The 27,733-nt window shown below is 63.0% G+C and overlaps 2 protein-coding genes across 4 annotated transcripts; one reads left to right on the forward strand and one right to left on the reverse strand.

Annotated features, from left to right (window-relative positions):
* Positions 1–77: 77 nt before the first annotated feature.
* On the forward strand, positions 78–4,794 carry YARS1 (tyrosyl-tRNA synthetase 1; the record flags this gene model as incomplete). Its single annotated transcript, XM_062634683.1, has 12 exons — positions 78–279; positions 356–531; positions 693–822; positions 1,150–1,230; positions 1,909–2,001; positions 2,180–2,315; positions 2,503–2,588; positions 3,018–3,153; positions 3,292–3,386; positions 3,494–3,687; positions 3,808–3,949; positions 4,120–4,794. Coding segments are annotated over 12 exons (1,582 nt in total), but the record flags the coding sequence as incomplete, so codon positions are not given.
* A 215-nt stretch (positions 4,795–5,009) lies between these two features.
* On the reverse strand, positions 5,010–27,652 carry NHSL3 (NHS like 3). 3 transcript variants are annotated; one of them, XM_062634686.1, is made up of 7 exons: positions 27,356–27,652; positions 10,935–11,090; positions 10,437–10,492; positions 9,311–9,428; positions 8,827–8,943; positions 5,877–8,726; positions 5,010–5,719 (listed from the first exon to the last, which is right to left on the reverse strand). In XM_062634686.1, exons 1-7 carry the CDS (start codon positions 27,552–27,554, stop codon positions 5,697–5,699), a joined length of 3,519 nt encoding a protein of 1,172 aa, XP_062490670.1. In that variant the 5' UTR covers positions 27,555–27,652; the 3' UTR covers positions 5,010–5,696. The 3 variants fall into 3 exon arrangements, with proteins under 3 accessions (XP_062490670.1, XP_062490668.1, XP_062490669.1); XM_062634684.1 differs by lacking the exon at positions 27,356–27,652 and adding an exon at positions 20,402–20,715; XM_062634685.1 differs by lacking the exon at positions 27,356–27,652 and adding an exon at positions 12,416–12,814.
* Positions 27,653–27,733: the final 81 nt, after the last annotated feature.

Below are 27,733 nucleotides of genomic sequence, written 5' to 3' on the forward strand. Positions count from 1 at the left end.
TGCAGGTGTGGGGGGGGGCCGCGGCAGGATCAGGCCCCGGGGCTGGGGCCTGGGCACGGTTGGGGCTCGGCTCGCAGCGGGGTCTCCCCGGGGAGGGGGGGGTCTGAGCCGGGTCTCGCTGCTCCTCCGCAGGAGGTGCTGGGGGAGGATAAGCTCATGGCCATCCTGAAGGAGCGAGAGCTGAAGATCTACTGGGGCACGGCCACCACGGGCAAGCCGCACGTTGCCTACTTCGTGCCCATGTCCAAGATCGCGGACTTCCTGAAGGCTGGGTGTGAGGTACAGCGCCGGGCTTGGGGGGGGGGCTTTGTCAGCGTGCTGGTGGGTGGGAGCCCACTGTCCCCCTGTGTTGTAGGTGACCATACTTTTTGCTGACCTCCACGCTTACCTGGACAACATGAAAGCGCCCTGGGAGCTGCTGGAGTTGCGGACTCGCTATTATGAGAACGTGATCAAAGCCGTGCTGGAGAGCATTGGGGTGCCCCTGGAGAAGCTGAAGTTCGTGCGGGGCACTGACTACCAGCTCAGCAAGTGAGTCCTGTGGGGAAGGGAGGGCTCTGAGCCTGCTCCCAAGCACTGTCATGTAGGAACAAAGCGGAGGTGCCTCCAGCCTTTGGCTCCTTGCTGGAGCCAGGAGCGGCGCTGAAAGGTGTTCCCCTCCCTGGTGCTCACGGTGCTGCCCCTTCCCACAGGGAATACACGCTGGACGTGTATCGCCTCTCGTCCATGGTGACGCAGCACGACGCCAAGAAGGCAGGAGCAGAGGTGGTGAAGGAGGTGGAGCACCCATTGCTGAGTGGTTTGCTCTACCCTAGCCTGCAGGTAGGTTGTGGTGAGGCAGGTTGGCAGGGCCTCTTGGCCAGGGAGGTACAGGGACGCGTGAGGCTGAAGGCCAAGGTCCTTATATTCCAGCCCAATATTCCACCTGGCAGCAGCACAAAGCATAAGCCAAGCACAGAGCTGCTTTACAGCGGCTCTGGGCAGCTGCAGGACAGGAGGCACCCTGAGGAGCTCCTGTCCTTCCTGGGGTTGGAATGCCCTGGCAGAGGCTGGGCAGATCCTGGGGGACAGGCAGGACTCTGAAGACTGAGCACAGCTGGAGTGTGGGATCTTGGGCCCAGCCTCAGCGCTGTGTGTGTGTCTCTGCAGGCCCTGGATGAGGAATACCTCAAGGTCGATGCACAGTTTGGAGGAGTTGATCAGAGGAAGATATTCACTTTTGCAGAGAAGGTCAGTAAATGGGGGTGTTTCTGAGCTCTCTGCCGTGCTGGTGGCTGGGGCACAGTTCAAACACTCATCTGTTGGCAGAAGTGAGCTTGTGATGTTGGTTGGCACCAAAGTGTTCGTCATAGCTCCTGCTGCTGCCCTTCTGGTCAGCAGGGCTCTCGGTTGCTGCCACATAGAATCATAGAATAGGGTTGGAAAGGACCTTAAAATCATCCAGTTCCAACCCCCTTGCCATGGGCAGGGACACCTCACACTAAACCAGGTCACCCAAGGCTTTGTCCAGCCTTGCCCCGAACACCACCAGGGATGGAGCATTCACAACGTCCCTGGGAAGCCCATTGCAGTGCCTCAGCACCCTCACAGTAAAGAACTTCTTCCTTAGATCCAATCTAAACTTCTCCTGCTTCAGTTTGAACCTGTTACCCCTTGTCCTGTCACTACAGTCCCTAATGAAGAGTCCCTCCCCAGCATCCCTAGAGGCCCCCTTCAGATACTGGAAGGCTACTGGCTTCTGAATGCTCCTGGCTGTGGCTGTTTGCACCCTGTGAGCTCGTGGTAGCTTTCTGGTTCCTGTTATTCTGGGTCCCCGGTTATCCAGGGCCAGAAGCACACAGGGGTTGTGAGTTAAAGCTGATCTTCAGAAGAGCATTACCCATGACTTGTCACTTTGCTTTTTCCCAGTACCTTCCTTCCCTGGGCTATGCCAAGCGCGTCCATTTGATGAACCCGATGGTTCCTGGTCTGACAGGCAGCAAAATGAGCTCCTCAGAAGAGGTTGGTCCCTGAGCAGTGGCTGAGGTCAAGGGTTCTGCAGGGGGACAGGTTAATGGCTGAAAAGGAGAGGCTGCACACCAAGGGTTCTTGAGGTCTAAGAAGTTGCAGCAACTCCAGCATGAGCTGGCTCTTTTGGGGGAGAAATTGGGTAAAGGGCTGTGGAAATCTCTTCCTATAGGACTCAAAGATTGATCTTCTGGACCGCAAGGAGGATGTGAAGAAGAAGCTGAAGAAGGCTTTCTGTGAGCCAGGGAACGTGGAGAACAACGGGGTCCTCTCCTTCATCAGGCACGTCCTCTTTCCCCTCAAGTCAGGTGAGGGGCTTGGCACTGGGTCTTCCTTTTCCTGGGGGTAGGAGATGGGGATGGGAGCCTGTGTCCCCTGGAGCAGGCTCCTGTGTCCCCTGGGTGCTGCTCCCAGCCCTGGGGTGGATGATGTATGTGGCTGAGCAGGGGAGTCTTTGCTTGAGTTAATCTGAACCTTAACATCTGTGCGTGGCAGAGTTTGTGGTTCTGCGAGAGGAGAAATGGGGAGGAAACAAAACCTACACAGCCTATGAGGCCCTGGAGAAGGACTTTGCTGAGCAGGTGAGTGCCAGCGGGGACTCAGCACTGTCCCTGGGGCTCCTGGGGGCTTTCTGGAGGGTTCAGAGCAGCAGTGGGAGAGGTGTGGAGCAGAGCCCAGGGGCTGTAGGATGGCAGGGTGCTCCCACCCAGGAGAGCCCGAAGGTGAAGGATGTGGTGCTACCAACTGTCCTGGTGCAGGACAGGACCACGGCAGCCACATCTGGGAACAGCAGCAGTTGGACTGTTCTCAACTGTTCCCAGTTGAAGCTGGAAGCAAAAGGGTCCAGAAAATGGGCTTTGGTGTCCAAGGGGGAATGAGGCCAAGGGTTGGGGTTCATCTCCCTGTCCTACTTGCTGTCCAGTTCCCACCTCTCTGGCCTTAGTGACTCAGGTTCTGCCACTCCTCTGCCCTGGAAGAAACCCTGCAGGAACCTGTCTGTCATGATACAGGTTGTGCATCCTGGGGACCTCAAGAACTCGGTGGAAGTGGCCCTGAACAAGCTGCTTGACCCTATCAGAGAGAAATTCAACAGCCCAGAGCTGAAGAAGCTATTGAACGCAGCGTATCCCGACCCCTCCAAAGCCAGTAAGGAGGTGTTGGGAGCTTGGGGAAATGGCCAGGCAGGATGGAGCCAGGGAATTCAGGGTCCCTGCGTGCTCCCCAGGGCTTGGCCAGCTCCCTGGGTTTATGCCACATGGTGTGAGTGTTCCCTTTGCATTACAGAGCCTGCAGAGAAGGGCAGCAAGAACTCGGAGCCGGAGAACGTGGTCCCATCCCGGCTGGACATCCGCGTTGGCAAAGTGATCAGCGTGGAAAAGGTGTGGGCGCAGCGGGGAGAGGGGAGGGACCTTTTCACCTGGGGGCACACAGGGGGTGTATGGGGTCTGCCCCCTTCCCTTCTCCTCACCCTGCTTCTGCGTGGCAGCACCCGGATGCTGACAGCCTGTACGTGGAGAAGATCGACGTGGGGGAGCCTGAGCCCCGCACTGTGGTCAGTGGCCTGGTGCAGTTTGTCCCCAGGGAGCAGCTGCAGGACAGGCTGGTGGTGCTGCTTTGCAACCTCAAACCCCAGAAGATGAGGGGTGTGGAGTCGCAGGGCATGGTGCTGTGTGCCTCCAGGTGAGAGAAGGGGACAAGGGGGATGTACCCCTCCAGGGGTGCAGTCCGGACCCCGCTGTGGGGCTGAGGGGTAGGGGGGTCACCTCAGGGTGACCCTGCTTCCCTCACACCCCTCTGCAGCCTGGGGGAGCCACGGCTGGTGGAGCCCCTGGACCCGCCGGCCGGGTGCTGCGCCGGGGAGCGCGTCTACGTGGAGGGTTATGAAGGTGGGCAGCCCGATGAGGAGCTCAAGCCAAAGAAGAAGGTCTTTGAGAAGCTGCAGGTGAGATGCCCCTGTCCCCGCCTCGGGGTACCCCAAATGCTGGCACTTAGTGGCTGTGTTTGCTGCTGTCAGCCAAGCCGTGGAGGGGACAAACCTCCCCACTGCTGCGTGAGGTGCTGCCACCCCACTGGCAGCCCAAGGGTGACTTTGCCCCCTGCTCTGCCCCCCAGGCCGACTTCCACATCTCTGAGGACTGTGTGGCCCAGTGGAAGCAGAGAAACTTCCTGACCAAGCTGGGGAGAGTCTCATGTAAGAGCCTCAAGGGTGGGAGCATCAGCTAACAAGTGCCAGTGCCTCCTGCCTGGGTCCCACCAGCACCTCAGCCTCTTCTCCTCGTCTCTGCCATCTCCTCCCTGGTGCTCTGAGCCAGGGGCTCAGCCCTGCAGGACCTGGGGGCCCTGGGACTCAATTTGCAGCCTCCTCTTGTGGAGAGCTGCTTCCAGCATCCCCCTCGCCCTGGGCCTGCTCAGCTGGGGGCTGACGGTGGCACCTAAAGGACCTGTGTGACTTAACGCTGTGGCTCTACTCTGGGGCCGCTGGCTCACTCCCAGTATGGACTGGGTGCTCTGCTGCTGGTCCCTACTGGCACAGCACTGTGTGGGTGCTGCAGCGAGGGCAGAAAGGGAAAGCTGCTTGCTCAAACCTGTGTTGCTGCTATGAGAGCTGGGGGCAGCTGCCCAGCACCAGGCAGGCCCCGTCCCCTCCTCCATGCTCGGGGCTGTGGCCGTGGCTGGTGCTGCTCCATGGCCAGGAGCCCTGGGGTGGGGAGGGGGGACACACAGGCCTTAAGCACTGACTTGGCAACCATCTGTCTGTTGTAAACCCCAATAAAATGTCAGTCTGACTGCGCTGGGGTCTGTCTGTGCAGGGGAAGGGGGCTGAGCTGCAGCCAGCCCTGCTCCTGGGTTCTGGTGCTGCACAAGCTCTCGGTGCAGGCAGCAGGGCCAGGATTTGGCCTGCTGGGGCTCTGTGCCTGCCTCAGAGCTCGATGCCAGCGGGAAGGGCAGTGCTGTGTGGTGAGGCCGTGACCATAAGCCAGGAAGCACAGGAGGCAGGAAGCTTCGCTCATCAGTTTTACCAGCCAGGTACAGAGCTCTGAGCAGGCGCTCGGCAGCAGGTTGGTTGGGTTTGGTTTGGTTTGGTTTGGTTTGGTTGGGTTGTTTGGTGTTTTTTACAATCAAAGAAATCAAAACGTGACCCGAGCTTACAGAAACAGAAAGCGAGGCTCTACCCTGGGGCCCGAAGGGGATCCCCCTCCACCCTGCAGCCAGTGATCAGTGCTGGCCAAGAGCCTTTCCATCAGGGCCCTGGTCCCTTCCCAACCAGCGCCTCCGTCCCATCCTGCTGCTCCTGCCCGTGTCCCTCAATCACTGCCGTGGCCGAAGCCTTCCCATTCCCTTGTCCAAAGTGCTTCAGTTCCTCGCTGGCCGGGAGCAGAGCGGCTCCAGCATCTTCGGCCCCTGTGCTCCTGTCTCTGCTCCAAGCGGCAGTGGCAGGGAAGGAGGTGCTGGCTCCGGGCACGGGCCTCGAGTCCAGTAAAAAAACGAAAGCAAAGTAAAGCTGTAGTACTTAGGAAAGTGAAACCAACACCATTTTTGCATAAATATCATCAAGGCCGTGGAGGCTAAGGCTGTTTGCTTCCTGTATTAAGTTAGGTGACAGTTCCACACTCATCCATTGACCTGCCCAGGTCCCTGAGAGATTTGGATTCCTGTCCACGGGGGCACCAGTCCTGCAGCTCCATCCTTCAGGCTGTCTTTCCCCGTCCATCTGCAAGGCAGGAGGGAAGAGCCCATCAGCCACCCCGAGCTCTCTGCCCCGAGCCTGGCCCCGTGCTTCCCAGTGCCTCCCCAACGCAGCCCAGGCTCAGCATCCTGAGCGCAACAGCAGCATCACCCCATGGTGGGGCTGAACTGGGCCCACGTACCTTGTGTGGGGAGGTGCTGAGCCGGTGGCTCCGTGCTGCTCCTGCCCTCCGTCCCCGCGGCCGCCGTCCCCACCGGCTCGCTCTTAGTCCTGCTCTCATCCGCCGGCACCCCCTTGGCCTTCCCATCCGGCACAGGGGATCCCAGTGCCTCTGCCCCCAGCGCCTTTGGGCTCAGCAGGGAAGGAGCCGGCCCTGGACCCAGCGACGGTTTCTTGGCTACCGGAGGGGGGATCTTGCCAGGTTTTCGGTGGGCTTGAGCCTTGCCGGGGCCCTGCGGAGCTGCACCCGGAGCTGCCGAGCGCTGCCCCGAGAAATTCATCAGCTCGGCCACCAAGTTCCTCTTGAGGTCAGCCTGCGCCTCGGGGGACGAGGCCGTCTCCAGCACCAGCTTCTTGGAGCTCTTGGCGAAGATGAAGCTGGCGGTGGAGGCTGGCGACTTGTGCCTGGGGGAGAGCTGCCCATCGCCGGCGGGGCCCTCGGGTCCCTGCGGTGCCGCTCGGCTGCTCGGCGGCTTCTCCGCGGCCTCCCCGGCGGCCAAAGCAGCAGCCTTGAGGTGCACGGCGTGATGGAGCTGGCTCGAAGGCACCGCGGCTGCGGCAGGAGGGGGCTGCCGCGTGGACAGAGCCCGGCGGACGGGCTTCTGCGGTGCCGGCCGCTCCTCGGTGCCGGTGGTTGGCTCCACGCTCACGGAGCGCAGCCGCACCATCTGCAGCAGCGAGGGCGTCACGATGGGCAGGCTGGCGTCCTCCTTGGCCACGGGGCTGCTCTTGCTCCGCGGCACCGGCTCCTTCTTGGTGTCTGCCCGCAGGCCGTTGGCCACCTTCTTAAGGGGCAGCGGAGCCGGAGCTGAGGGCACGGGGAGAGGTGGTGGCGGTGGCACCGTGGCCTCAGGAGGGGACACAGCAGGGGCAGGCGGCTGTGACGCTGCCGCCATCGGGGTTTGCTGCTGGCTGCGTGAGGAGGAGGAGGAGGAGGAGGAAGCAGCCTCCAGGCTCAGTGCCGCTTTCTGCCCGGACACCGCAGCGGTCGCCACATCGGGGAGGCTGCAGAAACAGGCTTCATCCGGAGGGGGGAAGTCTGCCATGGACAGGTCGTGCTCCTCGGGAGCCGGCGGTGGTGGCGGGGGCCAGGCAGTGTCAGTGGGGGCCTCGCTGGTGGCCGGGGGGGGCTCCTCTGCCTTCTTTGCCGGCGGTGGAGGCGGGTGGTAGGCAGGCGGCGGCGATGGCGGCGGAGACTTGGTGCTGGGCTTGGCTGAGGGCTCCGGGCGGGCAGCGCTGGGCACCGGTGGGTCCGGTGAGGGCAACTGAGAGCCAGCGCCGGCCGTGGGCTGCTGGGGCTTGGTGGGTGGTGGCGAGAAGGGAGCGGGCACCTTGGGGTGAGGAGGGATGATGAACCGGTCCGAGCGGCACGGCAGCGCCTCGGGGGGAGCCGGGTCCGAGGCTGAGGAGGAGATGGAGGTGAGGGATGAGGACACGGAGAGCGCAGGTGACTGCAGGGAGCAGACCCGGTCTGGTTTCTGTGGCTGAGCCCTGCCCGGGGACACAGACGGGGGTCCCAGCCCCTTGGTGGGCAGCGTGGGGGTCCCGCTCTGGCTGGAGTAGCCGCTGGAGGGGGACATGGTGCGGTCAGAGCCATCGGGGCAGCTCCACTTGGGCTGAGCCTGCGGCTCCCTCAGCACCACCGTCACCCCGGGGCTGCCCCGCGACGCCTCGGGGGAGCTGGCACCAGCCAGGCTCTCGGAGCGGAGGCTGCTGGTCTCGCTCAGCGACGATGGGGAGAAGACCTCATCCTCGGCTGCAGGGCTGAAGGGTTCGGGGCGCGGGGACCAGGGCGCGCTGCTCTCCCGCTGCGACCGCCGGTCAGGCTTGGGGGGCAACCCCAGCACCTTGGGCTCCCCGTCGGCCGCCTGGTGCAGCGAGAAGGTTCTGCGAGGTGGGGCTGGGGGCTTCTTCATCTTCCTGAGGGACACGCTGCGGGTGGAGGAGCGCTCGCTGGCCAGGCTGCCCGTGTCCGAGCCCTCCGCCTGGCTGCTTGTGCTATAGGCAGGGGATGCCCGGCCACTGCTCCCCGCCACCACCAAGAGCCTGGGGGCTGCGGGCACGGGGCCGGCGTTGGGCTTGGAGCAGGAGCTGGCGAAGCTGGCGGAGCTGTAGATGCTGACTTGGTCGGTGTCGGAGCGAGCGGCTGCATCCGCCTGGCTGCGTGGCCCTGCCTCGGGCTGCCGGTGCTCGGAGCCCCCCTGGGAGGAGATGGTGGAGCTGTTGGACACGATGGTCTCCGTGGACTGCGAGTGGCTCCAGTTGTCGCTGGAGGAGGAGTGCTCGCGGCTGCGCTCCGAGAAGCGGGCGAGGGAGCGCACCGAGGCCGGGCTGGAGGACACCAGGCTGCAGCGGCTCAGCGTCCGCACGCTGCTGCGCGTCAGGGCCACCACGTCCACCATGGGCGGCAGGATGGCGTTGGGGATGATCTTGGACATGTAGGTGCCTTGGGGCGAGATGGACATGACAGGGCTCAGCAGCTCCGGGGGGCTGGCGTTGGTGGTCATGCCCGGCACGGCCAGAGACTTCGGCCTCACCATCGGTGACAGCTTGGCTGCTGTCTTCCTCCCCAGCAATGTGTCGTCGTAGTAAACGCGGTTGATGTGCTTCTGCAGCGCCGCGTCTGCCTCCTCCAAGGCTCCCAGGCAGACGCGGGCTCCCCCGGGAACAGGCTCCAGCTTCCCGTCAATGGTGGGGATGCGGACGGCGTCGCCGGAGACCTGCCCCCCGTTCAGCAGGGGCTGTGCTGCTCGGCTGCCCCCGTGCCCATCAGCCTCCGTGCATCCTTTGGCTTCCCGGCTGTTCCTGAGACCTGGGAGCAGGGAGAGATGAACCCAGTGTGAACCCAAGGCAAACAGAGCCTGGGCAAGGAGACCAGACCCTAAAAATCCCCTCTTACCCTTGACACTTACCCAGCTCCTTCTGGACATGCTGGGGGATGCCCAGCACTGTCGTCCTCCTCTCCTTCCTCTTCTTGCCAGCCCTCTCCGAGGATTTGGGAAAGGAATCATGCGGGCGGAAGGTGGAACCTGTGAGAGGCATGAGGAGGGTCCAGGCCAGGGCATTCCCAGTGTCCCCAGCACCCCTCCATTGCCAGAGATGCTCAAGCACTCGGAGCAGCCCGGAGAGGCACCAGCAGCTGCCAAGCAGCCACACAGAGGAGCCGCAGCAGGGAGGAGGCAGTGTCTCTGTGTCCGTCTGTCCCCCTCGCCCAGCCCTAACGCTCTGACTCAGCCCCAGTTATTCTCCTCTCTCCAAGGGCCCCCAGATCCCTGCTCTGGCTCACGGCCACGACAAAGCAGAGCCCGGTTTTCCAGCCATGCACCCCAGACCCCATCGCACCCTCTTGGCTTGTGCCCCCCCCCCCGAGCTCCCCGGCCCCCCCCACGCGGGTACCTTTCCGCTGGATCATCTCGGAGCGGATGGAGAGGGCATCCTCGGAGGTGCTGTCCATGGCGCTGGAGGCCGCCCGGCTCCGCAAGGACGCGCTGTCATCCTCCGAGGATGTGCAGGACTGCGGGCAGGGAGCGGGCTGAGGCGCTGGGGACGGAGCTGCCCCGACCCCCGCCAGGCCCCTTCTCTGCCTCAAACGGACTCCGCAGCCCAGACAAAAGCTTCTCCGAGGGCCAAGGGCTGAGTCAGCCGCGCCGGCATCCAGAGTCCTCCCACCAGGAGCGGGGCCGGGACCGGCCCCAGGGACCCCGCACACGGCCCCGCAGCCCCATGGAGAGCCGGGAACCTCGCAGCCACACCAAGTTGACAACAGCCCCATGGCATCCTCTGTGCCCCAGAGCTGGGGGGCTGCGATGTGGGGGGACAGGGACAGGCAGGCAGCGGCACCCCTTGAGCACAGCCCCGCCATGGGCAGAGCCTTCCGTGTCCCCCCATCCTTCCAAAGCACGGGCGGAGGTTGGGATGGGACACAGCAGGGTGACTCACCACCCAGCCCCTCCACCCTGAGCTCTCCAAGGGCTCTGCCCGCCCCGGAGCTCCCCATTCCCAGCTTCCAAGGGGTTAATGGGGCCGAGGGCCAGCGGGTTTGAGCAAACACGGGCAGGGAGGTGCTGGCAACGGGGTCAGAGCCCCGGGAAGCAGCAAAGCAAAGCCCAGCACAGCCAAGAGAGGGGGAGCTTCTCCTCGTCAGCAGCCAGGGAGGGGCCCAGCCACCGGGATGGACACAGATAATGGTTCCCATTGCGCTGCCCCATCACCGCAGCTTCCTCAGGGCTGCCAGCAGCACCAGTGGGGTGCGAGGGGGGGACAGAGGGATGAGGGTCCTGGGGCACAGCCCCAGAAAGCAGGGCAGGACATGTGGAGGTTGAGGACAGGGATGGTGATAGTGGTTTGGGGTAACATGAAGACACACATGCAAGCCCCCCCAGCCATGGTCCTGCAGATGGGGCTGGTTCCCCATCTGCCCCCACACACACCCATGGGGGACAGAGGAGCCACCCTGTGTCCCCTCACCCCCAGGGCACCGCAGAGCGCCGTGGGGCAGAGCCGGCTCCTCATCAGGGCTCACCTGGAGGCTGTTGGTGTCCCCGTGGTCCCAGGCACTTTTGGTCTGCTTCTGCTTCTCTGCGGAGGGAAGGCAGGGGCTGAATCCCTGCGGGAGAGCCCGGGGAGCCACCAGCCAGGGACAGGGCTCCCGGCTCCGGCAGTGCTGCCCCACACTGGACTCTGGTCAGCCCCATGGCACCTCCCATGCAGCCCAGCCAGCCAGGAGCCGGTGCTGTGTCCTCCACCGTGTCCCCGTGCCACCCCCAGTGCTATCCATTAGGTTGGCTTTAAGGAAGGAATTCTTCCCTGTGAGGGTGCTGAGTCACTGGCACATGGTGCCCAGAGAAGCTGTGGCTGCCCCATCCCTGGCAGTGTTCAAGGCCAGGTTGGACACAGGAGCTTGGAGCAAGCTGCTCTAGTGGAAGGTGTCCCTGCCCGTGGCAGGGGTTGGAGCTGGAGGAGCTTTAAGGTCCCTTCCAACCCAAACCAGGCTGGGATTCTGGGATTCTATGGCACCTACCCTGGTGCTGCAAACACTTCAGTCCCTGCTGGGCCTGGTTGTGCAGCTCCTCGAGGTGCGGGGGCCGCGTGGTGGGGAAGAAGACGTTGTCGGGACATCCCTCGCCCGCCGTGTACTGCACGCTGAGCCGCTTCTCCGCCTCGCCCTTGGCAGCGCCTGCAGACACAGAGGGGTCAGCGCGGCTGGGGAGGCACAGGCACCGCACCCCAAGCATGGGAGGCAGCCCCAGCACGCTGGGGGGTGAAAGCCAGCCCGGGGGACCGTTATCCTGCTCAGATCCCAAACGCCGTGTGGGAAATCACCTCGCAAGGCTCAGCCCAACCGGTCAATGCACCGGAGCCGGGCTGGCTCCACAGGGATTTCTCCCCACTGGCTGGAGCAGGGCTGGGGCATGGCAGCATCCTCCTCCCCAGCACCTTTGTGGCAGTGAGTTTAGGGGGTGCTGTGGGCAGCTGAGCAGAGAAGGAGCAGTGCAGGGGGATGAAACAAGGATGGAAGTACGGTGGCCTTCCCTTTGGAGGGTTACATCATCCCCAGGCTTTGCAAGACAAGAGCAGAGACTCACCCTGTGCCCAGGCAGGCTCTGCACAGACCAGGGAAACTGAGACCCCAGAGGACCCAAATCCTCCCTCTGAGCCCCCCCGGGTGCTGAGGCTCCCGTATGCCACACCAGGGCTGGCACAGGGCTACCCATGCCTCATCTCGTAGCCCCCTTCCTGCAAACCAGCACCCGGGGGTGCCCACGACAGGCTCCGAGTGCTTGCTGGGGGCTGCTCTTGGCATTGCCCAGCCCTGCCTGCCCCTGCCTGCTGTGAAGCCTCAGACTTCCTGCCTGGAAACCCCTCAGTTTCAGGCTGAGGAAGGGGCAGGACGAGCACAGGGAAGCGCTGGGGCTGGCGGCAGCACCCCGGGGACACAGGCACCTGCTGCTCAGCATCCCCAGCACCACGCACCCATCCCTTGTGTCCCCGTGGCCCCCATCCCCTCCCGGCCAGGCACTAAGGTGGCTGCGCTCTGGCACACAAAGGAGCAGGCCCTGAACAATGGAGCCGGCGCTCTCGGTGCCGCGCCATGCCGGCCTCTGCTTCCCCAGCATCCCGGCATGGCGAGTGGACAAGGAGCACGGCCAGGCTGGGAGCGCAGGTGGTGGCACAGGGCAGCCCTGTGCTGGTGCTGGGTCCTGAGGGGACACCCACACACACACCCACCCCCATCACATTCCTCTTCCCCTCAGCCCTTTTCTCTCCCAATTTCAGCAGCCCCTCGCCCAACATCTTTCCCCCACACACACACCCCGCACGCTCGGAGCCGCCTTCCGGCGAGTGCAGCGCAGTGATTTACTCCATTAACTTGCCAGGGGATGATGCTGGGGCTGAGGTGACCTTCCCTGCTCATCCCCCTGGGATGCCAGGACCAGGGGGTCCTGGAAACCGGGGGTTGTGTAAGGACAAGGCGCTTCTCCCTCCCTCCCGCTCACTCACCCTTCTTCTTGAAGAAAGCCAGAAGCGAGGAGAGGTTCCTGCCCATGAAAACCACCATGGTGGGCCGGGGAGGAGGGCTGGGGCTCTGCCTATTGTGCCGGGGCGGCTCTGGCCCAGCCGTGTGCCAGCGAGGCGGATGCCAGCGGCTCCACGCTCCCGCTCCCCGGCCTCATCCGCACGGCAGGAGGATGCTCAGCGGGCAAAGAGGCTCCGGCGCAGCCGCCCGGTGCGGGGAGAAGCCTGACCCGGGGAGGGGACAACCCCGGCTGCGCCCACCCTGCTCCGGGAGGAGAGCGGGGCTCCTCCTCTGGCCTCCCCGTCACCCCCAGGCTCCCGCCCCCTCCCCTGCACGGCACAGCCCACAGCACTCGGTTCCACGGGCTCAGGGCCAGCATTTCCCCAACTCCCCCCTCTTTTACCCTCAGGGCCCCTCAGGACCCTCCTCACTTGCTCCCCACTGGGCACAGCATCCCTGCAAACCTGCTTCCACAACAGTGCAGCCAAGCGGGAAGAGCTGGGAGGCTTCCCCTCCGGTGAGCACCAGCCCTTGGGATATGGCACAGCAGAGCCAATGGTGCTGGCATTCCCCTGGCATTCCTGCTCCTCATGCATCCCCAGGGCACCCCAGGACATGGCACCCACCGCAGCCCCTCAGCCCTGCCAGGGAGAGCCCCGACCCTGGCACGGCTCAGCCCATGGCAGGGGGCCACGAGCTGTCATGGGGCATTGGTCCTTAGGGACAGGGCAACCAGCACGGCTCTGTCACAGTCACGAGCTGGCAGCACGGTGGGAGAACAAGGTCTCTTAGACCAGTCTAACCAGTAGGCACAGGGCACGTGAAGGCAGGGGCAGAAGTACCAGTGACCAGGCGCTGGCATGGCCCGTGGCACTGAGGACACAGGAGGTGCTGCGTGCTCCCGGGGTGGCTGCAGGCAGGCTCCCTGCAGCACCAGTGCCCCAGCAGAAGGGGATCTGCCCTGTCCATCAGCCCCAGGTCCCTCAGGGAGCTCCATCCCTCCCATCTACAGGCATTTTGCCCCAGAAGGTGAAGAGCTCCCAGTGTTGACCCAGCAGCAGGGAGGTCCTGGTGCCAGCCATGCCAACCTGTCAAACCCTCCTTCTCCTGCCCACCAGCTCCCCATGGGCCGTGCCCAGGTTTGCTGCAGCAAGACAGAGGTTGGGTTGCATTCAGAGCAGCATCACCCAAAGCAGAGTACGAGGGTCCCACCAGACCCCAAGCATTGAATGCGCAGCCCAAGGACAGTTTAACCTTGCCAAGGGCACCTCTGTGTCCTTGGCTGGGCAGATCCTGGCTTAGCAAGGATTTCTGCGTCTGATGCCCCTAACAGCAAACAGAAGCAGTACCCTGCAGCCCCTGCTATGGGTAACCCAGTACTGGGGCAGGATGGGCTCACCCAGAAGGTGCCGGCAGCCACAGGCAGCCGCTTCCCAGCCCTTTGCACAGCACAAGTGGAAAAGGGATATAATGAAAGGGCTGAGGATGCACAAAGCGGGCAGCCACGTGCTGCCCTCTCCTCTCTGGGCTGCCCGTCATGAGCCCTGTGAGGGCCTCAGGCAAACACAGCCAAGAGCCATCACACACCACTCCCATCTCCAGCCCTCTGGGATCCACCTCTGCATGGATGGAGCTAAACCTGGGATCTCCCTACAGAGCCTCCCATGGGTGAAGGGGGACAGTCCCTGCTGTGCTCCTGGTCCAGGATCCAGGTCTGCTGTTGGACGCTGCTGTAAGGACATTCCCAGTGCCAACAGACAGCCCCTGTTCTCCCTCCCTGTACGGGCCCCATCACCTGCAAGGACCCAGAGGGCCTCAGGAGCGTCCCTTGCTGACACAGACGCGTCCCTCTCCTGTGTGCCACCTCTGTGGCTTGGGGCAGGAGGAGCTCGGCATCGTTCTGCAATCCCCAAAGGATAATCCGGGCAGGGCACAACGGCCACCACCCAACTGGAGCCAGAGCAGAGCCTGGCCACTGGAGGAGCATCATGATGAGGGCTGGAGCATGGTGGTACGTGAAGAGCAGCCTCCGCTTCCCCTCCGCTCCTCAACCTTCACTATCGCATCCTCCTTGCTTCATGTGTCCACAGAGAAACCTGCTGCAAAGGGGATGGGGAAAGGAGGCAAAAGCCAGGAGGGAGAGAGGCCTGATCCTGCGGCACAGGCTGAGGATCCCAGTGGGCTGAGGAAGCCATCGGTGCTGGTAGCAACACACCCGGATGGAGCTGGCGCCCCGTCCCTTGTGCATTCCTTGTGCCGTGCCCTGGATCACCCCATCCCCTCCAGGCTCAGCAGCACTGATCTGACACATGTGTCTCATACCCACACGGCAGCAGGATCCTCCTGGAGAAGCAGCTGGAGGTCCCTCAGGGCCGGGCACCATCTCAAGGATGCTCTCCCTGACTCAGAGCTGGTATCTGCTGCTATCAGTGCCAGCAACGGTCCAGAAGGAGCAAAGCATCCCCACAGCAAGGCAAACTGATAGCAAGGAACAGGGAACGCCAGGGAACCCACCACATTAGGGTGAGAATGGGAACGGCTGCCCAAGGGGAGGACCAGAGCTGAGACCCCAAAGGAACACGACTGGGGCCATACAGCCCTGGGCCAGCGATGATGCAAGAAGAGTATGGTGCTGGTCCAGCTCCCTCCCGGACCTCGCTTAGCCCTGATGCTGCTCTTCACTTGGGCAGAGCCAGAGGAGACAATCCTGGCTCCCGTCCCCCTCCCCGCCAGGCCTGTGCCTCCTGCAAGCAGCAGGTTTGGCCAGACCCAGCTGCAAGCATCCACCTCTGCCTGCACGGCACTGCCTCGACTTGTCTGCTCCCCGCGCAGCGGCGGGTCCTGCGGCAGGAGGCAGGGAACAGGCAGCAGCTCCCGGCCTGCCCCTTCCACCACTGACTCACCGGGGAGGAATGGGGAGGAGTGGGAGCAGGCAGGGGGGTGGGAAAGGGGCTGTGAGGTCCCCAGGGGGAGGAAGGGGAAGGACCCTGCCTGCTGTGCCCTGCTCGGTGGGATGCAGACCTTGCCTCCCGTGCTGCAGAGAGCAGGGGAAGGCAGCAAGAACACCCCCTGCCCCATGGGGTTGATGCTCTCCCACCACTCTGGGGCTCCTTCCCACCACGCTGCTCCCAGGCGTGCACCAGGCTTGGGGACTGCTCTGCTCCCCATCCTGAAAGGGAGCAAAGCGCTGGTTGCCTGCAGATGCCATAGGTAACACTAATGGGGTGCACCATGAACTTCCAGCCCCAAGAGACAGCAATCAGCATGGGGGCCCTGCTGCTCTGTGCCAGCATCCAGCCCCCCTGTTCCAACATTCAGCCCTTCTGCTCCAGCACCAGCCCCTCTTCCCCTCCCCTTACAGCCAGTGATGGTGCAGGCAGCCCTGCAGGGATATCTCCCTGGAATATCAAGAGCGATGACAGCTCCTTATGAGCCCAAGCGTGCCCCTCTTTCCCTGGGCCCATCAGCTGTGCTCAGGCAGCCCCATGATCCCAGGTGGGACCTGGCACCCGCTTGGGCTGCCCTGCCCTGCTCTGTGCCCCAACCTTCAGCTGCTGAGGGGCTGTGACAACCACCCTGGCCACCTTTGTTCCCTCTGCATAGGATCCGTGCCCCGGGACACGCCGCGGGACCGTGCTCTCTGCAGGCAGGATAAGAGCACATTAATGTTTATCATGGCTGTGGCCACGCAGCCCCCACTGCGAGCCCGGGGGCTGCTCCTTGCCTTTGGCCTCGCATGGGGGCTGCTGCTTCAGCCAAGAAAACAGCTCCACAAAGCAAATAAACCCAACCCGGTGCGTGCTGCTGGCTCGATGCTCCAACCCGATCCCACGCAGAGGCTGAAGTCAAACTCATTTCAAATAGGAAAACAAACTTGGGGCAGTTTTCTTCCTCTAAGCCCCTGTGCAGAAAGCATCACCCCGGTGAGCCAGCGGGCCATGGCGAAGGATGAAGGCTCAGAGGAGAACCATTGCCCAGCCACGGCTGCTGTCCGGGCAGGACACAGCGGTTGTGCAACTCGGCCCTGACCTTGCTGCTGCCCTGCACATGCCCCACAGGCAGCGCATGCGGTGACACGCAGCGTCTCCTGCTCCATGAGTTAGCATGGAGCCAGGGCGAGGGTCTGGCAGCAGCCCATGGCGGGGTCCCAGCCCCGGGCAGGGAGGCAGGACCACCACGAGGCCGGATTGCGCCTCATCCCAGCCCCTGTTCCAGCCCAGCGGAGCCTCTGTCCAAGTCCAACCACATCCCCACCCCACGCTCGTCCCCTCCCCGGAGAAGCCACCAAACAGGTTTGAAGGTAAATAACAGCCTTCCCCGGCCAGGAGCCGGATCCAGGCGGGATGGGCCCAGGTGGGGAGCGGAGGGTGGGAGAGGGCGGCGGGCAGAGCCTCGGAAGCAACACAGGGCCAGGATGGCAGCGCCGGCGGCACGCAGGGATGGGGACACACCGCTGGCACCAACTCCTCCTTCCAAAGTCCACGGCTTTATCACAGCTTCCCTTTCCCTCCGTGTCCTCTCCTCCACCTCCCATGCAGGCGGCTCCCTGCCGCATCCCCACGGCGCGTGCCATCATGCCTGGCGTGTTTGCCGGTACCCGGGTGCTCTGTAAGCGTGCCTGTCGCAGCAGGTACTTGGCTCCACGCAGGAGCAAATCCAAGAGACGGATTAGGGACAAGACCTTGCAGGTTTTTCCATGCAGGGATCCACCGTCCTGCGAGCAGCTCCCAACCCCACTCCTGCCTACAGGTATCTGGCTCAGCAGCGCTGGCAGGAAGCAGTGAGGAGCCAGCCGTCTTCCACCAGGGATTGAGATGGACATGGTGATGTGGGATCAGGGGAGGAGATGGGACAGGAGCTCTCAGATGGGGCTGGAACTGCCACCAAACTGGAGGAGGGGGATAACCAGCAGCACAACAGCAGGTCCCATCCCTGCCTCTTGGTGACGGGGCGCCTGCCAAGTGGGCACGGCATGGCATGTCAGAGCCGAGCTCTGGAAGCAGCTTCCTGCCTGGGACATCCATGGATCATGGAATCAGAGTGGTTTGGGTTGGAAGAGACCTTAAAGCTCATCCAGTTCCAAGCCCCTGCCACAGGCAGGGACACCTTCCACTAGAGCAGCTTGCTCCAAGCCCCTGTGTCCAACCTGGCCTTGAACACTGCCAGGGATGGGGCAGCCACAGCTTCTCTGGGCACCCTGTGCCAGCGCCTCAGCACCCTCACAGGGAAGAGCTTCTTCCTTATCTCCAACCTGAACTTCCCCTGTGTCAGTTTGAACCCATCACCCCTTGTCCTATCGCTACAGTCCCTGATGTACAGCCCCTCTCTGGCATCCTCACCTCCTCCCGTGCTCCAGGACCGGGAAGGGGCACCGGGAAGGGCTTGGCCACCGGCGTGCTGGAGAACCGCCTGTATAAATCCCGGCTCATCCCATGCCGGGCGGGCCCCTGCCCTTATCTGCTCCGGGGCTGTTTACGGAGCCGGCCCAGCATGGGTCTGGCACAAAGAGCGGCCGCGAAGCTGGAAGACGCCCAGAGCCGCTCAGCCCACCCTGGAGCTGCTGCTGGGAGCCTCATGGCCATGGGTCACCCCTTGACCCGCACTGTGTGTGCCTGCAGCCTGCCCCGGCACCCATCCATCGGGACATGTCGGCAGCAGCCACATCCCCATGGACTCGGCGGGCGCAGCCTGGTTGGGTGCCACGTTCTTTCACCCTGACTCAGCCGGGCCCGGCGGGGCCATCCCGATAAGGAGGTGATAAGAGGCTTTGCTCTCCCTGGTGCTCAAGGACCTTCCCCAGCAGCTCCTGCTGTGGATGATCCCAGGGAAGGAGAAGCAGGGGATGCACCCCAGAGCAAGCCGGGCTCTGCTCCGGCACAGGGATGTGGGTTTGGCACTGATGAAGCACAGTGGGGACACCCAGGCAGGGCACAGGTTGCAGGCAGCTGCCTGCAGCAGGTAGAGCCACCCCGGCAGCCCTCAGCCATGCTCTTGCCTGGCCAACCCTGTCCCTGGGACCGCTGCTGTGGTCCTTCAGTATCAAAAGATGCCCAACACCACCCTGCACATGGTGAAGGCACAAAGGCAGCTGCTGGTGCCTGTCCAGGCCTGACCTGCCAGCAATGGGCACGATGGGACCGAACCAGTGCTCCCAAAGCAACCAGGGATGCAGAGATGAGAACTGGGGGATGCTGGCCCAGCTGCCCACCAGCTGCAATTAGCTTCTGACCCAAACTCCAGCAGCACCCATGGTCTGTGGGCAGGGCAGGAGTGAGATGAGAGCAACAGCGGGGTCCCGTGGTTGGGTGCTGGGCACCCTGCCCCCAGCCGGTGATCCCGCTGCGCCCTCCGAAATGCTGAACCGACACAATGCAAATTCTTTGGCTTTGTGGCCACTGCACGGTTGCCATGGAGCTGCTGCAGAGAACAAACACAACTCGACCCATGTTTTCTCAGGACCTTCCACCCCATGGCCTTTGCCTTGCAGGGTCTGTCCCCCGGCTCTATGGCACGGTCCCATATGACACAGGGCATCCTTTCCCTGGGCATCTCCTGGCCAGCCCTGGAGAAAGGCAGCAGTGGCAGCCCCACAGTCCCAGTTCAGGGACTGGCAAAGGGACACCCAAGCCTGGTGGGGAATGGAGAGATCTGGACAGGGACAGCACAAGGGAAGAGCTGCACCAGGGATGCTCACAAGCCACCTCGCCCAGGGAGGCGGCTCACCCCATCGCCTGCATTGCTGCAGGTCAGGGCAGAGCCAGGGAAGAGCAGGAACCCAGCTATAACGTGGTGGCACCAAGCCCTTCCTGCACGGAGACCACAGCCAGAGGATGACTTTGGTGGAGGTGAGGTGGACAGTGAGGAGCCTGCGGTGAAGGAGATGCCGTCCTTGCACAGCTACAGGCCACTGGGGACTCGTGCCTCAGTTTCCCCAGGCACCGAGTGGGTGCTTACGAGCCTGAGCCCCTCCAGGTTCTTCCCCTTCCGGGCCCCCAAGCCTGTGGGGGGTTGGCTCCAACCCTGTTTTCCCTGAGGACGGCTCAGGTCAGCTCACCTGGGCTGTAAAGATCGAGGGAAACAGGAGGGATGGCGGGGCCGGGGGTCACACAGGGCTGGCAGAGAAAACCATCCCCTCTCGGCCTCACTAATCCCACTCCCACCGACCCCAGGCTCTGCTCCTGTGCCCATCAAGTCCCTTCCTTGATTCAGGCCAGGCTGGGGTGTGGGGACAATTTAACAACATTGGCAGGGAAATCAGCCACCGTGGGATGGGGATGAGGTTTCTGCAAGACCTTTCCTGCCTGCACCGCTCTGCTCCAGAGGAGGAACCATGGAGGAAGATCACCAGGACCAGACACCCTGCAGGGCTGGTGATTCCATATGTGGGTCTAGACCGGTGCAGGGCCCTTTCCCCCACCCCTATTCCTCACAGACAAGATTTTTCCCTGCCCCGTGTCTCCTCCTGGGCTTTCCACCTGCATCCATTGAGCAGGAGCATAAAGCAGCAGTGCACGGACAGGCAGATGCACGCAGAGTGAGGGGGGCACTTGTGCAGGACGGATACGGGGAGGGGGGAGCATCCCGGTGCTCCCTACAAACATTCCCAAACCCACTGCTCCCCAGGCACGGCGACGGGAGCCAAGGCACGGCGAGGAAGGTGACGCCGCAGCCCCGAGTCCCTGCTCTGGGGACACGGCTCGGAAAACCAAACTGGGAACTAAACCTCAGCGGGTGACCGCGTCCTGACAGCGCAGGCGAGCCCATGGCGGGTGCCCCGCACACCGGCACAGCCCCTGCGTGCAGGCAGGCTCAATCCCCGGGGCCGGAGGGGCTGACCCTGTGCTGGGTGAGAGCGAAGCCTCCAGCGCAGCCCCACGCCGCGGTGCGGACACCAGAGGGCAATGAACGCTCCCGCGGAAGGCACGGGGCCGGGACCCGTCCCCACGCAGCCCCCTCCCCATGGCTCCTACCTGCGCCCGGCTTCCCGGCGCGGCCGAAGAGCCAGGAGGAGCCGGCCCTGGCGCCCGCTGGGCTCCTCTTGCGGTGCGCGTTGCCCATGAGCGGCTCTCGCCCTCCACCGGAGCCGGTGGAGGAGGCCGAGGTGTTACATGGCGGGGCCCCGGCGTGGCCCGGGCGGCCGCGGCACGCAGCGGCGCTCAGCCGCCGGCTCCCATCCCTCCTGCTCGCGGAGCTCGGCTCCCGCAGGCGGCGGTGCCGGAGCCAATGGCACAGGCAGAGAGGAGGGGCCTGCCCGAATCATCCATCCCTCGGATCCCACAGCACCCTCCCAGCACCATCCCTCCGCAAGGGTGCCACGGCCACGGCGAGCGGGTGAAGGGAGATCAGTCCTCAAACGTCCCCGAACGTCGGCACAACCGGACCCGGCACCCGCCTCCATCCCCGCTCCCACCTCCCTGGAGTTTGCCACGCTCCACCGAGCCGCCACCATTTGAGTCTGTCCCTGAGCACAGCTCCAACAGCAGAAACCACAGCCCCGCTCCTGGGTCTGCAGTGTCCCAGCCCCATGGGGACACCCCGGCCAAGCCCAGCACGGCAAAGGCTAGAACAGGGTTCCCAAGGCGCCTGAAGACCCGGGCTGGGTGAAGCCGCTGCGCAACCTCCGGGCGAGCACCCACATGCCCGAAGGTGGATGTTAATTTAACCCCCACCACCCTCTCCATGGTCACTGGAACAAGTCACATAACTGGGGGACCCCCATGGACATCCGCGCCCAGATCAGCTCATGGTGCTGGCACCTCCGACCCTGCTGCTCCAGACCCCGCTCCTGCCGAATGGGGTTTTCCAGCAGTGAGTGGCCAGGGGAAGAGCAGCTCAAAGCATGGGCAGCGCTGCCCCAGCCCTGCACGGACAAGCCCGAAACACGGGCACGAGCCTGTTCCCTCCTGAGCCCAGCTTTCCCTCGGGATTCCTAATGAGAACACGAAACGCTGCGAGGGCAGGGAGGGGGCAGCCAGGGAGGGGGCAGCTCCTGCTGGCAATGTTTTCTGTTCTGGAGGTGATTCATCAAAGGCCGGGATAAAGAGGAAGGAGGGCGCTGCGGGAAAGGCACAAAACCGGGGCATGAAAACCAGGAGTAAAGCGGAAAGCTCAAGCGGCCGCTTTGCGCTGACCTTCCGAGGCGATGGGCTGAGAATTCAGGCTCCTTCTCCCCACTGGAAATATTGATGGTTCCGTTTCCCACCAGCTTGGCTTGCTGCCCCAAAGGCACAGCAGAGACCACCCTGTGGCACCGACAGGGCCTGTCCCCAGGCATTGCTGCTCTGTCTGCAGTGGGAGCTGTTAAGGGAATGGGGGATTCAGTGGAAAACTATCCCCTGTTTCCCATTATTGGCTGTACCCAGTTCAAGGGGCAGCTTTTCCGTCTTGGGGCAGCCAGGATTAAACACGGTCATGGTCAAAAGTGCAATGAGAGGTCTCTGCCCACCGATGGGGGAAGATGATTCAGGTCAACAAGGGGCACCTCCAGCCTGGAACAGGGCTTCCTCCCACTGCCCAGCACCTCCCTGGGACATCCATCCCCTTGCAGCAGCTCCGAAGCAGGGTGCAGAGCCCCCCCCATGCCACGCAGTCCCCTCCCCAGTGACACAGGAGGCTCCTCTGCAGCCACACTTTCCCAGCGGAGCCCTTTAAGTTCTCTCTCTGCGAGGAAAGGAGAGGCTGGAGCCTGCGACTGCCCCAGATACAGCGAGACACTTCCCAAAACAGACGCCCACCGCTCCAGCACCTGCCTCGGGAATGCTGGCACCACCGGCACCAGAGCTTCACCGCCCCCAGCCGCAGCCTCGGATGCACCGAGGGGGCTCCAGGCAGGAGCTGAGCCCCAAGAGCCCAGCAAAGCCCACGTGTGCCATAAATACCCGAGTGGCTCCTGTGAGCTGGAACAATTCCAATGGGGTAGCTCAGAGACACGTGGAAACCTGGCTCCTGCTCTCCCCCCCTGGGGCCTGTGGCTCAGTCCTGGTGGCTGGAAGCAGCTCCAGCATCCCCACAGACCGGCATCACTGCCTGGGGACACAAACCCCTCAGAAACCCATGGATAGGCTGCACTGCCCCTGGCTGCTCTCATCCCTCCTCCCAGAGCTGGGGTTAAACCACAGCGCCCAGAAATCCACTGGGAAAACATGGCAGGGGAAGGGAAGCATCTGCAGCTTCCCCGGCATGCGATTCCCAGCACAGCAGACACGCTACAACCCCCAGTTGTGGAATGCCTGGTGGGAAGTGGGGGCAAGGGATGCTGCCTCCAGGCACAGTCCCTTCTCCAGAACCCTCCAGCTGTATTCACTGAGAGCACTCTGATAACAGCACGGAGCTGGGAGCAGGGGCGAAACTGCTCACGAGATAGATACAGATCTCATCATCATCATCCCAGCGTGACTGCCACAGGCACAGCTGATGTCCCACAGTCACACGCTCCCTCCCTCAGGCCAGCCCACACCAGGCTGGCAGGGACCCCTCTGCGCCGGCCCAGGGGAACGATTCCTTCCCTCCTGGTGTTTTCTCCATCATTCCCAGTGTTTCCTAACCCTAACGCCGTCGCCAAGCAAACACAGAGCAGGAGCTGGGATGCCTGAATGAGAAAGGAATTCAGCCCTTGCTCCCTTCAAGGGGAAGTAAAGCTCAGCGAGGCAAAGGTAACAGAAAAACCCCACTTGAGATCCCCAATCATTAACAGAAATACATAACCAGGAGGGTTTCAGACGATTTCCTGCTCCAGCCGGAGCGTGGGTCGATGACAGCCCCGGCTCCAGCCTGCAGGAGCTCGGCTCCCTGCTCTGGATGAGGTGCTTTGAATCCCTGCACAGCAGCAGCCATGGGGACCAGCCCAAGGCTCCGGCTCCTGCTTGGCAGGGAAATGCTTTTTCACTTCGTGCTTGCCCAGCTCTTCACCTTCCAGCAGCTTATGTTCCATCGCTGCCGGAGCGCAAGTCAATGATGATATTGTCTTATGAAAGAAGAGCTTCCTCCTAAAGGGAAATATGACTCCGGCGAAATAGTTTTATCGGATCTTATGGAACGTTATTCGCAAGGGTAATTCTTCCAGTTGTCTCCAGGTGGAATAGCTGTGGTTGCAGACACACCTCTCTTTGTTCACAGCAGGGCCGCTCGCCACGGCCAGGCCAGGCAGGGCATTCCTGCTGCTCACATCTTCTGAAGCGTCACTCTTTGCCTTGTGCACGTTAACAGATCCATTCCCACATGGGAATGACGCTGGGAGCGGGAGCAGCAGGGCTTGGGACTAAACCACACAGCCCAGGACTGAACCACACAGCCCACGTTTGCACCAAAGCAAGCCCCACGCAGCAGCAGGGGATGGAGGAAACCGAGTGCCCGGTGAGATTTCACATCTCTTCTTATCAGACCAACACACAGGGACGGCCCCCACACTGCCTCCAGCACCGCACAGCATTGAGCCCAGCGCCACCAGCCCAGCCACTGCCACCCCACCACGCACACAGCAAAGCCACCTCGTGCCGTGTACGAGCACTTGCTGATGTTATAAAGCAGCTGGGCCCATGGAGAGCTTTATTTTTAACCCCACGGTATGTGTGTGTCCATGGCAGTCAGGAAATCTCTTGCTGCTGGATGAATCTGGCATCAGAAAGGGAAAGAAAAGGCTCCAACCCTAATTTAATCCTTCTGGAACATCAATTCCTTCACTTCATCAGGGGGTTACGAGGAATGTTGTGTGAATTGAGACTGTTGCGAAACCGGGATAAAGCAGCAGCCAAATCCAGCCTAAACCCAGGGGCAGGTGGCAGGACTCAGGAGCAGGCTCGCAGCGGCGGTGCCACCGGGGGTAAGAGGCTGCCTTCGCCACAGAGGAGAAGGAAAAGCTTTCAGCTTCCTGGCTCCCAGCAAGGAAAATCCAGGAGCAAAGCGGGGCCCAAGCACCCCTATTCCTTGCTCCGCATTGGACCCTTGGCACAGCCCAGCTGCAATCCCCGCCTCGGTCCCCATCCCAGGGGTTAACGGCTCCTCTGCCTCCAAAGGTTATTGTGGAAACAAACAGAGGGGAATGGCGAGGTGCTGGGACACCGCGGGGATGGATGGGGTCATTGGGTGCTGGGCTGTGTACAGGTGAAACAGCCCGGCGCTGGTGGCACCCTGGCAGCTGCTGCATGCTCCAGGATGCAGCCCTGCAGCTCACAGCAGCAATTACCCTGCAGCAGAGTTTCACTGGCCTGAAAGGGGGATGCTGAGCCAATGGGGCCCGTTTGCACAAACAGGGCAGAGCATCCAGCTGGGAAATGGGAGAGGACTCAGCTTCCAGCCCCAAAGCTGCTGCTGTTCCCTACGGGAGAGGGAGCCTGGAACTGCCCACAAGCAGGATTACTGTGCTGTGCCTTTCCTCTACACAGCTCAGCTGTTTGAGCAGCCAGAGATAGGATCTCTGATTAGATGGACCCATGGGATTCATCCAAAGTGGAAATGCTTTCATCCTCCTGCTCCCACGGCTTCAGTGCTGAGCAATTCCAACCTCACCAACACCCAGGTCAGGAACGAGCAGATGCCCAGGCTGAGACCTGCTCCTAACCTATGTCTCCCTAGGACAGCGTCTCTCCTTCCCTCCCCATCCTGAGCATCCTGTGCAGTCCCTTCCCACAACCAGGATGTAACAGGCATGGTCAGATGTGCCCTGTCCCCACTCCACAACCAAAGCCACCTGCAGGAACAGCAGAGGGATGAGGAGCTGATGGGCCATGGCCTGATCCAAAGCACCCCCAGCACTGTGCACACCCAGGGGGAAGGCACCCGGAGCCACGGGGACCTGCTGAAGCTCTGCCATTCCACAGCTCCCAGCTGATATTTGGAACAATTCCCATCTGAGGCAGGGCACATCCAAGCTGCTTCCCCACCCTGCACCATGGAGCAAGCTGATGCCAGCACAGCCAAAAGCACAGTCTGGAGGGAAGGGAAGGGTCCGGCAGCCCTGGGCTGGGCCATGGCACTGCACAGCCCCTGCATCACCAGCCTCGACCATGGGCAGGTGATGGGGCAGCTCTCCTGGATGCAGGGATCCAATTGAGGAGGCTGTGCTGGTGATGCCCCATCCCTGGCAGTGTTCAGGGCCAGGCTGGACAGAGCCTTGAGTGACACGGTCTAACGTGAGGCGTCCCTGCCTATGGCAGGGGGATGGAACTGAACGATCTTAAGGTCCTTTCCAACCCAAACCATTCTATGGTTCCATGTGAGGGATGTTGTGGCGAGCAGGCTGGAGGTCCCCGAGCAGTGACTCCGCATTTCAGCTGGTGATGTTATGGCTTTATGGGGGAGGAAAAAAGGGAAAGGAAAGGGCTGGCAGCGCTGCTGGAGGCGTTTCTGCGCCGCAAGAGGAACATCACATGCTCCAGCACATCTCTTTTACTGCTCAGGTTTCAGCGCTGGGCCGTGGCAGCGGCGTCCATGCGTGATGGGCCAGGAGGCGGCACCGGCAGCATCCGATGGAGCGGCTCAAGCAGAGAGCTCAGCCTCTTCCCAAGAGCCTTCCGCGTCTCCACAGCCACTCCTTTCCTATCGCAGAGCTCCGGGTGCTTTTCCAAGCAGTGAACGTGCCTGCGTGCGGCCCTGGGTGCCTGGGAATTCACCCCCTGGGGCAAAGTGAGGCAGAAAGTCCCAGGCAACGGCGGCCTTTGGGTGCCGCAGGAGCAGCCTCTCTCCTGGCATGACCGCGGTGATGTCCCCGCGGGGAGGGCAGTGGAGGCACCCCGATGGCACAGGGGGGGGACAGGCTGAGCACCGCTCCCGTGCACGGGGTGACACCTCCACCTCGCCAGGACACCGACGACTGCACAGCAAGCACCAAGGAGAAGAGCATGACCAGGCACGCCAGCACCCAGCCACCACTGAAGGCCCCATGTCACGGGCTGAACCCATAGATCCCTGGAACACAGCCCCGGGGGAGCAAAGAGGAAAGGCCACCCACAGCACCTTGCGCTGGTCAAGGCAGCAGGGATGCGGCTGGGCTATGGAGCAGCACCCCACAGACTGGCTGGGGTGAGGCCATATCTAGGGCAGGAAGGGCCACACCTGGAGCACGCAAACACCCTTCCCAGGAGGAGGAGGAGGAGGAGGAGGCAGCGTCTGGCGTCCCTCCAGGTTTCCCTCAGCCCCAGTGACCTTCTGACTCAGCGGGGAGAGAACCTACCCAGTGAACCGGCACCAGCCCTCGGGGCCGGGGCGAGATTGCACCAGGGAATGCTGGATCCCGCCTGCTACTGCTGCTGCTGCTGCAGCCACCGTGGCCACAGAGCCCCCATGGCCACCACCCCCGGTTCAGACACTTCTGCTGCCACCACGGCCAGCGCCTCCATCACAGCCAGCACCACTGACCCTCCTTGGACACCACCGTGACCACGCTCTGGTCACCACCTCGACTCCTCTTCAGCCACCACTGTGCTCTCCCTTTGGCCACCTCCATGGCCAGAACCTCCACCCCTTCTCAGCCACCACTGAGACCTCCCTTTGGTCACCACCCCTTGGCTTCTACTGCATCCTCTCCTTGCTCACCTCGACGGCCACCTTGAGCTCTCCTTGGCCACCTCCATGGCCACCACTGTGACTCCCCTTGGGCCACTCCTCAACCCCCTCCCCGACACCTCCTTGACCACCTCCACGGCCCCCACCCCAAAACCTTCTTGCCCACTTCCATGGGCCCACTCTGACCCCTCCGTGGACACTTCTGTGGCCACTCCTTGGCCACCCCCATCCACGTCCCTGCCCTGACCCTCCTCACCTACCCCAATGCCTTCACCCCAACCCTTTCATGGTCCCCAACCCGACTCCTCCTCAACCACCTCCTTGGACCCCACCACGCCGCCTCCTTACCCACCACCATGGTCACCACCATGGCCCCTCCGTGCCCACCACCACCACCACCACCACGTCCCCTCCTCGCCCCTCACCTCTCCCGTCCGCCGCCCCCGGGGAGCCGCCGCTCTTCCTCCTCCTCCGCCGCCCGCGGAGCCAGCTCAGTGCCCGGCGCAGGGAGCCCGTCCGGGCCTTCCGCCGCTGCGGGGCAGCCTCCGCCGCTGCCGCTGCTCCTCCGCCGCCGCGCTCCGGGTCCCGCTCTCCGCCCTCCGCAGGTGCAGCCCCGGCGGACATGGCCGCGGCGGGCAGCGCCCCGCACCGCCCCGCACCGCCGGCAGCCGCTGCCCATAGGGCCGGGCCCGCCCGGCTCCCGCTGCAGCCCCGGCCCCGCTCCGGGCTCCCGCCGAGCGCCCGGCGCAGAAGGAAAGTTTCTGCGGGGCGGGGCAGTGCGGGAAGCTCCGCCCGCACCGGGG

Source organism: Pezoporus occidentalis, unplaced genomic scaffold (assembly GCF_034315485.1).
Source record: "Pezoporus occidentalis ecotype Australia unplaced genomic scaffold, CSIRO_AGI_Poc_V1 ctg436, whole genome shotgun sequence".
NCBI classification, from domain to species: domain Eukaryota; kingdom Metazoa; phylum Chordata; class Aves; order Psittaciformes; family Psittacidae; genus Pezoporus; species Pezoporus occidentalis.